The sequence below is a fragment of the Ipomoea nil genome, unplaced genomic scaffold (assembly GCF_001879475.1).
Source record: "Ipomoea nil cultivar Tokyo-kokei standard unplaced genomic scaffold, Asagao_1.1 scaffold1770, whole genome shotgun sequence".
Taxonomy (NCBI): domain Eukaryota; kingdom Viridiplantae; phylum Streptophyta; class Magnoliopsida; order Solanales; family Convolvulaceae; genus Ipomoea; species Ipomoea nil.
In genome coordinates this window covers 2,082,168-2,097,113 of record NW_017618198.1, presented here as the reverse complement: position 1 = coordinate 2,097,113, position 14,946 = coordinate 2,082,168, and the positions used below count along the sequence as shown (strand labels likewise).

Below are 14,946 nucleotides of genomic sequence, written 5' to 3'. Positions count from 1 at the left end.
GTTCATTGTTCATTGAGTTTCCTTGAATATAAAAAGGAAAATACTATATGTACTCTCAATTTTTACTTTCACATTTAAAATTTTGGTGAGACACATTTACAGGGTCCATATGAAGAAAATAGTTCCCGCCACATCAGTAGAGTAGAATTCAAATAAAAATATGTAATATTTCATGTTCGATATTCAAAAAAAGTTGAGATGTTAAACTATAGACTTACTTAAATTTTGTATCAAATTAAGCCCTTTTAAATATCAGATCTGACATTTTGTTAAAATGATTAAAAGAGTAATCTCTCAAATAACATAATGATTAAAATTATGTAAAATAATTATGAACCAAAATAACAGTTCATCCATCAATAACGTAACTCGTCACTAAAGACAGGAAGATTGAGGATTTGAAAACACTTAAACGGCGTCGTGGTTATGATTTATTGCTATCCGTTATTTCTGTTAGTCTTATTTAGCTCAAAGCAAAATTGTTCCAGTTGTCCATGGCGGTTGAAGCACGAAACCACCTCACTGCAAGTGAGTATCCCATGCCGCCTCACATTATGGCTGAAAATTGGGTATCCAAACAGTTGAATTACTCTCTCTCTCTCTTATCCAATTTTCTGCTTCATAATTTCATGCATTCATTACCCAATCAATGGCGTCTTCTTCACTCTCCTCTCCGCTCCATACATGGCTTGTGGCAGCACGTCAAACGGACAACCTTTGCAACTCGCGCACCAGGAAGAGAATCGTAACTCGTTGCGGCAACCGCGGTATATTTTTCGTTTTCCAGTTTAGAAATCAATGACTAAATTACCTCGCTTCTATCTTGCTAGATTTGGTTTGATTTATCCTAGAACCCGTATGAACAATTTGAATTGATTATAGCTCATGATTTTAGTTCAAATAGTACTACTATGCATTCATATGGTCAATGATATGGTAAACCTAGTCTGCGATTAGATTTTTTGAGTGTCGAGGAAACTCAGCCTTGTGATGCTACTAGTTTAGATTGTTCATAGCGGATTTGTTCAAACTAAGAAGGCCAATAGGCTCTCCGATTGTGATTACCAAGTTAACAATCTGGCAAATTTGGCTAAGGTTGCCCCGTTTTGCCAAAATGTCATGATACACTCACACTTTAATTTCTTATATATGGAGTAGTTAAAATTCCAGGCAAAACTAGGGTTGTGGCTGAGCAATCTGCAAAGGAAGCACCGAAGCCGAAGAGGAGAGTTGTTGTGACTGGAGTTGGTGTTGTATCTCCGGTTGGGCATGAGGCAGACTTGTTCTACAATAATCTCCTTGAAGGTGTTAGTGGCATCAGTGAGATTGAGGGTTTCGACTGTTCTATATTTCCCACTGTAAATAAATTTTGATTTTTCTTTTACAGTACTGTGCTAAATGCAAACTGTTTAATTTCTTTGATGATCCGTGGATGTTCTGATTTGAATCTTGTCTCCAACAGAGAATTGCAGGGGAAATCAAGAAGTTTTCAGCTGATGGGTGGGTTTCACCTAAACTTGTTAATAGAGCAGATAAGTCTATGATTTATATGCTCACTGCTGGGAAGAAGGCTCTGGAGGATGGTGGAGTCACAGATGATGTTATAGCAGAGTTAGATAAAACGAAATGTGGGATTGTAATTGGTTCTTCTCTTGGGGGTCTCAAGGTATCTTATCAAATAAAGCAACTTCAGATCACTCATTTTATTTTTGGTTATGCCAAAAGCTATAATAGGCGCAACTTTGTTTCCTACATTTTCGAGAGGCAAGGTAGTGTTGGACTTGGCCCTTCAGGCCTCCGCCCAATAATTCCTCTCTTTAGCCACCTAGTGCTGGACTTGGCCTTTCACCGGCCTTTGCCTAACAGTTACAATAGAATAGTTTTGTGTCCCAATGATGAGTTGTTTGTGAACAGGTTTGTTCTGATGCAGTAGAGGCTTCATTGGTATCATACAGAAAAATAAATCCTTTCAGTATACCTTTTGGTTCACACAGTATGGGATCTGCCACTCTTGCAATGGATTTGGTGAGTTGAAGCTGATTCCCAATGGTAGAAAATCCATTGGATTCAAGCAGTCTTTTCTCATTTCTGAACTGCAGGGTTGGATGGGTCCAAATTATGCCATAAATGCAAATGGTGCAACAAGCAACTTCTGCATCCTAAATGCTGCAAATCATATCTTAAGGGGAAATACAGTAAGTGGCTATACCAAAATTTTTTTTTTTAGTCTTTGATTAACATCTCCATTACTTGGAAGATAATTCTATAATCGATCTGTAGCATATAGTCCAAATTCCATTTCATTTAACTACCTGGCAGGATATGATGCTTTGTGGTGGCACAGAATCAGCACTTACTCCTATAGGCCTTGGAGGCTATGTTTCATTTGCAGCCCTCTCAAAGAGGAATAACGATCCAACAAGAGCTTCTCGTCCTTGGGATAGGGTATTGATTTCATGAACTCTCTACTCTTTATCCTTCGGTGGTTTCTCCAATTGTTGTCTGTGAATTGGTTGTGTGCCATAACCACTTGTCTTGAAGATCTTAAACATGTTACAAGATAACCGAACAGATCTTTCTTGTTCTTTGTTATGCTATGGAGCAGGAGAGGGATGGATCTGTTTTGGGGGAAGGATCCGGTGTGTTACTCTTGGAAGAACTAAATCATGCAAAGGTCTGCCTCAAGTTGATTAAGAGCTAATAAACTTACAATATATATACTTATAGAACACCCAAAAACAAAACGAGAGAGAAGACATGTGATTTAGTTAGATGAGTATGACTAAGCTGAATCTTTTTCTTTTTATCTGACATTCTAATTAACGTGACAGAAAAGAAAGGCAAAAGTATATGCAGAGATACTAGGTGGAAGCTTCACTTGTGATGCTTACAACGAGACCGAGCCACATCCAGATGGTAAGCTTATGTTTTGTTAAAAACTTCGACTTGAACTATTGCTAAACCACTGATAAAGAAAGCGTGGTAATGGTTGCTATTCCTTTTGCCTTGTAAATCAGGAGCTGGTACTGTTCTGTGCATCGAGAAGGCCTTAGCTCAATCTGGGGTGGGCAAAGAAGATGTCAATTATATCAATGCTCATGCCTCTTCAACCCCAGATGGTGATCTGAGAGAATATGAAGCTGTAATCCATTGTTTCAGACAGAATCCCGAGGTAATCTCTGAAGCCCTTAGCTCTCTGGACTACAATGATTATCCTGCAGTTCTTCATTTGATTTCCCTCAACTGTTTTCTTTTGTCAGCTTAAAATGAATTCCACAAAATCTATGATTGGCAACCTCATGGGGGCTGCTGGTGCAGTGGAAGCGATTGCAACGGTTAAGGTAATCGACTATGAAGCTCTTTCACGATTTTCAGTTTTTCTACAAGAAAATTTATGTGGTACTGAAAGTGGCTTTGGGTTTTCCACATAGGCTATACAGACAGGGTGGATCCATCCAAATCCCAATCTTGAAAGCCCTGACGAAGGCTTTGTATGTTTCTGCTTCTCTAAATCTTATAAACTCTTCTGCTACATTCAGTGCGCTAGGATCACAACTCTTGAAAATGAAATCAGTTTTGAGGACTAAAGATAATCTAATCATTGAAAATATGTTTCGGTTCCTCCTTCAGCAGAATGCTGGAACCACTATTACCTTAACACACGCACACGCACACACATACACATATATAGTGAAGTTAAAAAGAAAAAGAAGGCATGAGAAGTGGTGTTGATTCCTAAGGAAACATAATACATTGGAATCACATTCTATCTTGACATGATTCTTGCTTAGGATACAAACTTGTAAGTTGTAACCACAAGGTCACGGGTTCGAATCCTACATTCTTGGTTTGAGTCGGTCAGCTATGAACCTATGAGTAACCGAGCTGGTTTACCTTCTTGTGATCTTTTACCGGCTAAAGTCACAAGGCGGGTTTCACTCGTCACCCCCAAAAGAAAAGGGGAGGCCTAGACTTTTTTTTTTTTTTTTTTTTTTTTTTCATCAAAGTATTGAGTGATGGCAGAAACAAATGAAATGTAACAGGATACAAATGTGGTGGTTGGTAGAAAGAAGGAGAGGCTGACCATAAAAGTGGCCCTTTCTAATTCATTTGGCTTGGGAGGACTCAACTCGTGTATTCTATTCGCCCCCTACAAGGATGATGACTAAAAACCCAAACAGAACCTCCGGATGGGTTGAAAGAACCTCTTTTTCGAAGAGTCACATTGTATTAGCTACCCCTATCGCACAAAAATAAAATTTTTGTAATTTAAAAAATACGGCTTAATTTTCTAATCGATGTTATCATTATTATTTGGATGAAAAGAGAAACTCGCTCTCATTACATAAGAGTTATACTAACCCTAGTCAATAAAGTACAACATGAATGTAAATCAGAATAAGTTACTCATAACTGAGTGACTCAAATTAAAAAGGCCAATAAGCCAATTGAACTTAGAACCTAGAGGCTATTATTTCTTCTTTGCATACTTGGTGGTATACAGAGCCAACAGCTAAGTGATGTTCACAACTCAAAAACAGCAAAAACATAAGCAGAATCAATTCAAGAGACTAATGAAAGATACAGCAAATGCTACTAATGAGGTAGAAAAGACATACAGTGGTTAGGAAGGACAAATAAAATCTAAAACTCAGTATAACGTTCCAAAAATAATACTCATATAGTAACTAGATTCGCCATCATTCTCTAAATTACTCTGTTTTACATCACATAGTATATATATAAAGGAATCGTCTAAGAAAACCAGTCTCACTGTAATGAGATACCGTAGAAACAATGCTTGCTCTGCATCTTGAGATTTTAAGTACCCAATATGTCCAAATCATGAATGTCTCATCCTTGATAGTTAGGAACAGGATCCGAGTGATAAAGGAATAGCCCCACAGTCTTGATATCTTGTGTTAGCTGGAGATGTCACAGTAGCATCACCAAAGCTTCTTTCTCACCCACAGAAGGAGAAAAACAACTCCAAGGACGACAGCTACAGGGGCCCATTTCCGAATCAAAGCCTAGAATTAATCAAATTAGTGATTTAACTCATAATACTTGGTACAATATAAAATAATATACATCATTGTATGATTTGTATCCAATACTACCTATTAACTCCCCCCACCCCCCCACCCCCCTACACACATATATGTGGCAAAAGTGTATGGTGCTGATTAGCAGTTGGCATTGGTGCCTCTTATACCAGGTATACAACAAAAAATGCATACATGGTTATACTGGGTACAATGAGATAAATAAACCCATTGTATACCACTCCAAAAGTTTTTTGGGTTGTTCCTGGTGCAAGAGGCACTGCGCCAATTGGTACCTTAGAATTTCCAATATATATATATATATATATATATATATATATATATATATATATATATATATATATATGATCCATGATAAATAGATATATTTTTCCATGAACATGCTTGTTGGTAGATAGCAGCTAGCTTGGTTTTATGCACAAAAAGATGAGTACCATTATAAACACATAGTATAATCACACAGCAAGTTGGCAATTACTTCATGCATATTGGGAATATTTAAAACTACAAAATGTTCGAGAAGCCCCATACATCATGTACATACTCAGATGAACAGTGCACCAACAGTTCTAGATATAGTGATGTACATACATGCATCATTTAAGCAATGGCAGTGATAGAATGTAAGGGGGAGAGAATGGTTGTTCCAACACTCTGGGTCTATAAGTTCTCCATAAATAAATTAAACTAGAAGTTCTTGATAAGGAAAAAAGTGCATCATCTTGACAATCCATATAACTAACCTGACGGTTCAAATCTTTTGCTTTATCCGCATAAACACGAGATTCTGATGTTAAGCGGCTGGACATTTGGCTAACCTCTGTAGAAGCTCATATAGGAACAATATAATCACTAATATGCAGAAAAATAAACAATACTAAATTCATAACTGTCGCAGCGAATGAATTAACTTACGGTCCAACTTTTCACCAACGCCAAGAACTTCTTGTACGTTGCGAGTCATTATTTGATGAACTTCATAAAGCTCATCATTCAACTTTGAGATATTGCGCTGAGTTCTTGTGTCCTGGTACAGTTTCTTTGTCTTTTGAATAAATGTGTCTTTAAACATGGCCAATTACCATAGATTTCAAAAAGAGTTAAATCAGTATCATTACAGGAGTCACTATATCTAAAATAACCACAAGGAACCAAGATCTTACCAAACTTAATAAAAGCATAAGGTCTAGCAGCAGTTTCAATTTGATTCCCATTGACACGCTCAAATTCATTCTTAAGGTCTTCCAGATATTGAAAGGCAAGTTTCTTGGGATAAGAACGGTCACACATTGTTAGATAACACACACGTCCTTCAATAATATAACTGAAAATCTGAGTTAAGTAACAGTAGTGGAGGCATCTCATTTAAATAAGTAGAACTAGCAGAAGTATCTAATATGCAGTAGCATGCACATTTTGGCTCAATGATAATGAAATGCACAAGAATAGAGGGGTTTTCCAGCAATGATTTATTTAGTGTTTATTTCCACTAGAGCTGAAAGTTTAGAAATTGCATCATGCATTGGACATGTAAGTCTATATACCAAAATGTAAGTTTTCAAACCATTACAGAGATTACTGCCAATTCATCCCAAAAGAGAAAACATATTTGTATGCATTATTACCTTAAAGTATTATTTAGAGTTGCATCAATACAACAGACGAAGAAAAGTGGATTTTATTACTCAAAGGATACTGGAACATATAAGGGCCAGTCTCAATTGACATTCTAGAAGGCTCATTTTGGCCTCGTGCGAGGTTCTTGAACAAGCTTTTGACCTGCTGTTTGTAGAAATCTGCATCTGGTACATCACGGCCATCATCCAATCCCTCAACTAACGGGAGGCCATCAATAACACGGGCAATCATAGTTAGTTTCACCATCTTTCTTTCACGAGAACAAAGCTACACAAGAAGGAAGAGAAAAGAGCATTAAACACAAGATAATTGACCATCTTATTGTTGTAGAGCTCAAACAGCACCAAGTGGTATTAGAATCATAGGTACACAACATGCCTTTCTCTCAAGCCCCCACCTTATCCCCAACAAATCCAATCACACCCTCCTTTGAAAGGATCATCTATGCATAAATATTTCCTTAACATAGTTTGATGGGGTTCTTATCATAAGTCATAACACAAAGAACTGGGATTTCAATATCCACAATCCTATGAGTTCTACTTTGCTTTGAAAGGAAAAATAATTTCTTCATCTTCGAGCCAATCTTTACCCAGATACTGTCAAGCAAATCAAACTAGAATGTTGTAGAAACAAAGATTGGTGGCAATCACCGGAGGTGGAGGCCTGTCTTCACACAATGTATTCTTACTCCCCCACCCATCCAATGCTAAAATATGCATCTTACAACGCAATTCTTCTATTCTATAACTTTATAAGCAGCAAAATGAGAGTTAATCCTCCAACTCAATTTCAATTATCATTCCACGAAATCACGCACACAATCACAATTCAATCACGATACCATCTAACGATTCAGAAACTAGCAAACGTTCACACATTTCAGCACAACACCCAACATACGCATATCCAATTACGGAACGCAAATCCTGAAAGCTGTGCATTAATCAAATACCTATCATACGTATATCGTTTCCGTATATGTACCGCCGATCTCGATCTCCACGAAACTTCGATAATTCAAAGAGATTCACCAGTAGATTCGTATCCTTTGCCTTCCGATGACCAAGGTTCCGTCGCACCGGAATCGGAGAAATGCGCAGGAGGGTTTTGAAAAGATCGGGGTCGGAAGGGTAAACGTAAAAATCCATTATATATGTAGCTGACTTTCTATTGAATCATTCACCTTGGTCCTATTTTCACTTTGGTTCTCCAACTTTAAAGTATTTCGATTTCTCTCACAATTATGAAATTTCTTTCAAATCATCCCATTTCAGTTTCATTTTCATTTTTGTCACACGTTTGTAAATGTTTGGCAATTATCTAATATCAAAATTCCGTTAACTATTTTGAATAATAGATAACATTAGGGAGTGTTTGGTTGGATGGAAAATATTTTCTATAGAAAAGATTTTTTTAAAAATGGAGAAAAATGTTGTTTAGTTAGATGGAAAATATTTTCCATTGGAACTTGACTTCCGTAAAGTGAAGGAAAACAAAATCCTAGCAAAGAATTGGTTTTTGTTTTCCAAAGGATTTGGGAAGAAAGTATGAGCTATATTATATTTGTGTACATAATATTGTATATGGTTAGTAGATAGTTTGACTTAGTTATCCTAAACTATAGGACTAGGTTACGTTATCTTAACCTCCATAGCTATGTATCATTGGCTGTAATCTTTTAAGTTAATCAGAAACATTAATTCTCTCACTCATCTGGTATCAGCTTAGCGTTAGACTTCCTATTTTCTCTCCACTTATCGCAAAATGTCGACCAACTCTTCCGAGCGCACGGTAACCACCACCGCCGCCGCATCTCCAGTCACCAACACCAACTCCCTATCATCAACCCACCATTTCGTGTCAATCAAACTGATGACACGGAACTTCCTCTTTTGGCGGACTCAACTCATGCCGTTCCTATGAGGTCAAGGCCTCCTTGGCTACATAGATGGTGAGCTCCCATGTCCGCCACCAGTCCTCACGGTTGTTGCACCTTCCAGCGAGTCGGCTTCTGCCGGAACGATACCCACGACTACGGCAAACCCAGCATATGGTGTCTGGATCTAACAAGATCAATCGATCTTGTTGTTGCTCATCTCCTCACTATCCGACGAGGTAATGTACCTCGCCGTCGGACGCACGACATCCCGACAAGTGTGGCAATCTGTAACGGCGGCGTTGGGGTCTTCTACCCGAGCTCGGTGCCTCAACCTAGTAACCTACTCGCGCAGTTCTAATCCCTCCGGCAGGGGGATAGCTCGTCGGTGGAGTACCTCAGCAGGGCGCAGCTCATCGTCGAAGATCTCTCCTTGGCCAGTAGTCCAATCTCCTTGGACGAACAGAACCTATATGTTTTTAGGGGGCTTCGTCCAATCTCCGGTTGGGTTTGGAATGGTATAACACAATTGGACCATTTTACCATAATAAAAGTTTATTAATTACACATATATATTATTCTTAAGGACATGTTGGTCTTTATATTCATAATTCTTTTCCACCAACCAAACAATGAAATCTATTTTCCTTGTAATTTGTTTTTCAAGGAATTTGAATTCCATTTCCCTTCAAATATTTTATAGCGAACCAAACGGGTTGTGTTACAGAGTACGTAATAACTGAATAGTTGGATGTGTATAAAACCATATATAAGAAGATTAATATATTGTTCTATTTATCTAATTCTTATTCATGTATTTTTAGATGTAAAATAGATTTTTTAGGTAGTTAATTACATCAAAGGTCCCTTGTTTTTAGTGACAATTTTAAATTTAGTCGACTATCGTTTTTGTCATTTAACATCCCAGCTATTATTTTTTGGACACTTTTTAATTCTTCTCATGACTTTTCCTATTTTTAGTAAGGGTATTTTTGTCTATTCATATTTTTCTTTATTTATTTTTTCGGTTTCAACCGATTTAATTGGTTTAGGACTTTACTAAAAATCGGTTGAAAAATATGGTTACTAAAAATCATATGTTACCTAAAGGTTTAAACTAATTAAACCGGCTGAAACTAAAAAAAAAATACAAAAATACAAAAAAACCCTTACTAAAAATAGAAAAAATATGAAAATACAAAAAAGTCCTTACTAAAAATAGAAAAAGTCATGAGAATGATTAAAATGGTCCAAAAAATAATAGTCTTAAATGACAAAAACGATAATCTAAGACTAAATTTGGAATTGTCACAAAAAACAAGCTAAGAGACCTTTGGTGGAATTAACTCTTTTTTATAATAACTTGATTTTAAAAATTATTGTTCTAAACCAACTAATAATTTAGAAAGAAACTTGTATGTTTATGATGCAATCGAAATAAATATATTTTATATTTTTTATTATTATTATACATTATTATATAAATAGAAATTAGTATCCAAACGCCCTTGATTTGATGTGAACATTAGCAAGAAAAGTGGATGTTCAATTCTTTCTGCAGATTCTGAACTCCCCATCATCAGAAATAAATAGTTGCATTCATAAATTACAAGTAACCATGAAAATAATAATCACAATTATTCTTGAAGTTTTAGCAAATTAAAGATAGGAATCAGTTGCGGTGAGATCTGGTGTCAAGGGCTGATGCAGCAGAATCAACATGAACAAGCAAGCAACCATAAACCTTCTGCTTCAGCTTCTCAACAAAGCCATGCATTTCTGAGCCCAATTCCAAGCTGCCTCTCATCATCATCTTGTCCAGCCATTCATTTGCCTGTTTGAGCAGTGACAGTGTGAGGCCAATATGGTTCGCCTCTTCTTGGCGTCCCTTGCTCTTATTCTCCTTGTTGTTATTGTTGTTCACCTGAAACCCAACATCAAGTGATGCATCCAAGAATTTGAGGAACCAGAGATGTGTTTCATTTGACAGAGATTCCCTTAGCTCCTTGGTGGCTTTTAGGCCATCCCCTCTTGCCCATTCCAGCTTCTCTGCGCCTCCGAGGTCTAGCTCGAGAGGCGGCTTCGAGGGCTTCAGCTTTCCTTTGCCAATGCCAATGCCAATGCCAAGATGATTGGAATCTGGTGTCTTCTTATTGTCTGTGACAGAGAGTTTTGTGAAGCAGTAGTCGTCTAGTGCCTTCTTTGGTTGTTCAATGAGGGCGTGGAGGGCGAAGAATTTGGTGATGGAGAGATGGGGGTTCTCTGGTGATGCAGATGAGCAGAGATCAGCAAACATACTGAAAATAATCAAAACAAATGTAAGAATTGAAGAAGAAGAAAATATTCAAACTAACTTCAAAAAATTTTCACCAGAACTGATGCTTTTACCTTAGGCATTGCAGGAGATTCTTTGCTGCCATGGCTTCTGCCTGAGCTTCTGCTGCTATCAGAGAAGCTAACTTCTTCATTCTAAGCATTCCCTTTTCACCAAAAACACCAAACACAAAGCATAAAACGAGGATTAGTCTGAGTATAGTACGAGTTTAAAGATGTCTCGTCGAGCAGTTTAAGACGGCAAATAATTGTGTGGACCATGGTCCACGCAGTGTTATGTAGACCATAATAAAATGTACATTTTTTATATACTAAATGTACATTATTTTTGTATTGAATTCACATTATTTTACAGTATACAAATATGGTCCATACAACTTGTAAGGACCATGATCCATACAATTATAATTGGTTTAAGAAAGAACCCTGTTCTGAACTCATTGGGCCTAGGTCGAGTCTAGCCTGGACGGGACCAACTCGCCGGTCCAGTTCCTATTAAAGAAGCTCTAGACCCCGCTTGAAACCGGACCAATCTCAGTTTCAAATACGGCACAAGACTGACCTAGGTAATTTAAGGTCGGTCCTCATCTGAACTTTGACCGCCTCTAACGAAAATACTGAAATACCTTAAGATTTCGTGGATTTTTATACCTTTCCAGGTTTTACAAGATTTGGTGGTAGGGATGACCATAAAACTGGGTGAGAAGACAGAATGTTTTGTCTGTTGTTGTTGGACATGAAATTGACGTCAACGTTTTCTTGTTTGTTTGTACGTTTTGGAAGTGTGTTGGTGTTGACACCATTGATGATTGTTGAATCAGAAGTGAGTAGTGCATCAGAGCGAGCAGAGGGAGTTGTTGGGCGCGCCTGAAATGCAGTAGAAAATGATCATCATATCATTTATGATGAAAAATTAGTTCCCAGCAAGAAAATATGCATGATCTAGTATACAACATTGCGTTCTTGCCTTCAAGTCAGGCTAAAATAAATTAGATATATAGATAAAGACTCCTATAGTATAGGCTTGTAGCATGCCCAATCTCAATTACGGCAATTGTTTTAGGTTCCAGCTAGACACATCCACACTAGTGGACTTTTGTTGATTTTTTGTGGAGCCCATGATGAGGTGGATGTAAGAGAATGAGAGAGAAGGAAATTTTAACTTTTGTAAGAGATGATTTTTTTTGGACCCCAAAGAGATAGAAAGAGAGAAATAGATAGAGTAAATGCCAGAGGGCAGCGCGTGTATTGTATGCGGCCAGAAATTCCTCTGGACGCGTCTCTGCACAATGCTAATTTATTTATTTTTTCTTTTCTTTTTTCTTCCATTTTCTCTTTTTCTCCTCTCTCTCCTATTTGGCTTCTAGGGAAGAAGAAAAAATTGTGCAAAAAATCAAATTGTGTGGATGCTCTTGATGTAGTTTTTGAGAAAGTCAAGCTTATATGGAGGAGATAGGGTGAGAAAAGAGAAGATCTTGCTGAATTCATGGACATGCAAGAGATAAACTGACGAACCGAAATATCTTAGTAGCCAGAGGAAAAGAAAGCACTGCATAAGAAACTTTTGCGATCTATAACAAGTCAATGAAAAAATTGGTTAAGTGGAAATTATCAATACGATTTATCTCAGATTATTTGGTATAACTTAATGTCACAAAAACAAAATTGGCAAAATAGGGTTAATCAATATTGTAGATCTAAAAAAAAGATTTAAAAAATGGAATTTATGTAAAAAAAAAAATACCAATTAAGTCATTACAAGAAAAGAAAGAAAAAAAAAAAAAAAAAAAAAGGGTCGATTTTTGGCAATATTACAATCCCGATGGAATTAACTAAATTGATGATTTACCAAGACTATGTGGTCTAATGGTATCCGGGTTGGACTTCCATTTGGAAGGTTATAAGTTCGAGCCTCAGTGGAGGCGTTATTGGTTCTTTGTGTTTCACAGATACTACAATGTAATAGAGCCAGTAACTTTCAAAAAAAAAAAAAAACTAAATTGATGATTCATATATAGTTTAATTTGTTTCATACCTGAACTTTGATCTCTTGTTGCTTCCCTCTTAAACCTCCAACAACACCTTGACCTCCTCCATTGTTCTCATTCTCATCACTCCCTTTTGCCTTCATCTGTGCCGTAGTTAACACCCCCTGCATATACCGAGAAGCAACCCCCACCTTCTCCTCCTTGATCACTATCTTCTTCTTCTTCTTCGAATTCGAATTAGAATTAGAATTCGAATTAGAATTCTTCGCGCTCTCCTTCTTCACTTCACACTCCATCTCCCCGGCGGCCTCCATCATCTGCATCAAATCCTTAGGGCTCCCGAAGAAGGGGTGGCGCCCCGGAATGGGGCGAACGCCGAGCAGAACCGGGACGGGCGTTCCGGGCTCCATTCTGTCGACGTAGAACAACTGCCCCAGCTGCAGCTTATTGTTGAGGATGAGATCGTTGTCGGGTTTGGACAACGTGACGTAGGTGGAATGGGAGGAGTCGGAGACTTTAATGAAGAAGCCATGGTCGGGCCAGAGCTCGGAGCCTGAAATGGCGGGGACGATGCTGATGACCTGCAATAGGACGGAGCGGTATTCCCCGCGGATTTTGACGGTGCAGGAATTGATGGTCTGGAGAAGCTTGATCAGTACTCCTGGCGTCAGGGATGCCATTGTTAATGAAAGATAAGAATGGGAAGAAGGAGTATAGTATAGGTTTGAATTGCAGGGAGGCCGGGATGGGAAGACGTATAGTAGGGTGCATCTAACTTCAATTCAATTCCCTTGGCTTCTAAGTCAAGTTTCTATCTTTACGTTGGACAGGTGAGAGATAGAGTGGATTTGGCACTACCACTCCTCTCCTAACAAACTACTATATGTTTTGAATTGGTAGGATGCCTAATTGCCCATTATTAACTTTACCCTCAAAACCTTTCTTACCTTAAAATGTTACTGAAAAAGTACGTAAATCACATAACATGTCTCAACTTTTTTAGAGTACTTATATAAAATAGTGTTCGATCCATTGCACGTATGCAGGTAGGTCAAATTCGATTTCTCAAAGTACTTATACAAAATAGTGTCCACGGCATCTCAAATCCGACTACCAGCAAAGCAAGCTATGAGGTTCTTCTTAAGTACAGTGCACAGTCCATTGGGCGTGTTAGGGTAGCCGCCAGACAAACCCAATTAAACTTGCAACAATTCGCGGCCTTGCTACTATCCAAGGCATGCACTACTTTATGATCAGACTAAAAAGGTGTTAATTTATCTTAGGCCGCTCCTATTAAAAATTAAACTTGTAATTTGATCAGACTAACTTGACTAGATTGCCGATGTTTGGTTTGCGGGGAAAGTGGAGATTAGATATGTTGTCCCCTAATCTCGCATTTGATTTGCCTTTGGATTTGATCAAAGATTAGACATTCCCATAACACCCAAGCTTGCTAATCCCGAGCTTATCACGCCTTAGTGTGCGGGATTACGACCAAACGACCCCAATGTTACCCACGACCCTTGTCGCTCTCTGCCATAATAATTTGACTGGTTTCACAACCCTTTTCAAGAAGAGGAGATGTTGCCATTCAGCGAGGTAAGACACCAATTTACTAGATAGGACGTACAAATGCAATTTCCCAACTAACATAATTGCCATTTAGAATAAAATCCTATTTGGCCACGAAACAACACATAATGACAATGAAATGTGAGTTGCACTCAACATACTAGATGATTTAACAAACTAACCTACAGTTCCAACCTTCTTTGAAAATTTTAATGAAACAATAAATATGCTTAGAAATTCAAAGAACTTTTTCTTGCGTGTTAAATAATGGTATTAAATAAAAACAGTCAACAAATTCATGGTAGTGCAGGAAAACTGTACCAAAATAATTGCATCCTAATCTCTAGAGTATTCACCGCTTTTTGAATACGGAGAAAGTTAATTACAAAATATGTCTAGACTAACTCTCATGAAGCCAAATATTTATATAATAAGAGCAACATTATCAAGGATTATTTTGGAGTTGATG

General features: G+C 37.7%; 3 protein-coding genes across 9 annotated transcripts; 1 reads left to right on the top strand and 2 right to left on the bottom strand.

Annotated features, from left to right (window-relative positions):
- The first annotated feature begins 295 nt into the window (after window positions 1-295).
- On the top strand, window positions 296-4,326 carry LOC109192394 (3-oxoacyl-[acyl-carrier-protein] synthase II, chloroplastic-like). Of its 4 annotated transcripts, XM_019343016.1 has the most exons (13): window positions 296-528; window positions 699-767; window positions 1,159-1,358; window positions 1,463-1,666; window positions 1,915-2,025; window positions 2,100-2,195; window positions 2,320-2,445; window positions 2,606-2,674; window positions 2,832-2,916; window positions 3,018-3,172; window positions 3,261-3,341; window positions 3,432-3,491; window positions 4,044-4,326. In XM_019343016.1, exons 1-13 carry the CDS (start codon window positions 495-497, stop codon window positions 4,167-4,169), a joined length of 1,416 nt encoding a protein of 471 aa, XP_019198561.1. In that variant the 5' UTR covers window positions 296-494; the 3' UTR covers window positions 4,170-4,326. The 4 variants fall into 4 exon arrangements, with proteins under 4 accessions (XP_019198561.1, XP_019198560.1, XP_019198559.1 ...); XM_019343015.1 differs by lacking the exon at window positions 296-528 and having other exon boundaries at window positions 542-767; window positions 1,171-1,358; XM_019343014.1 differs by lacking the exon at window positions 296-528 and having other exon boundaries at window positions 542-767.
- A 219-nt stretch (window positions 4,327-4,545) lies between these two features.
- Window positions 4,546-7,854, bottom strand: LOC109192398 (25.3 kDa vesicle transport protein). Its single transcript, XM_019343022.1, has 6 exons — window positions 7,660-7,854; window positions 6,763-6,971; window positions 6,230-6,390; window positions 5,982-6,128; window positions 5,810-5,886; window positions 4,546-5,030 (listed from the first exon to the last, which is right to left on the bottom strand). The coding sequence occupies exons 2-6, from the start codon at window positions 6,948-6,950 to the stop codon at window positions 4,947-4,949; spliced, it is 657 nt and encodes a 218-aa protein (XP_019198567.1). The 5' UTR covers window positions 6,951-6,971; window positions 7,660-7,854; the 3' UTR covers window positions 4,546-4,946.
- A 2,254-nt stretch (window positions 7,855-10,108) lies between these two features.
- Window positions 10,109-13,724, bottom strand: LOC109192393. Of its 4 annotated transcripts, none has more exons than XM_019343012.1 (5): window positions 13,164-13,720; window positions 12,953-13,127; window positions 11,569-11,784; window positions 10,972-11,063; window positions 10,109-10,880 (listed from the first exon to the last, which is right to left on the bottom strand). In XM_019343012.1, exons 1-5 carry the CDS (start codon window positions 13,583-13,585, stop codon window positions 10,256-10,258), a joined length of 1,530 nt encoding a protein of 509 aa, XP_019198557.1. In that variant the 5' UTR covers window positions 13,586-13,720; the 3' UTR covers window positions 10,109-10,255. The 4 variants fall into 4 exon arrangements, with proteins under 4 accessions (XP_019198557.1, XP_019198558.1, XP_019198556.1 ...); XM_019343013.1 differs by having other exon boundaries at window positions 12,953-13,124; XM_019343011.1 differs by having other exon boundaries at window positions 10,109-10,885; window positions 10,977-11,063; window positions 12,953-13,724.
- Between the last annotated feature and the right edge of the window lie 1,222 nt (window positions 13,725-14,946).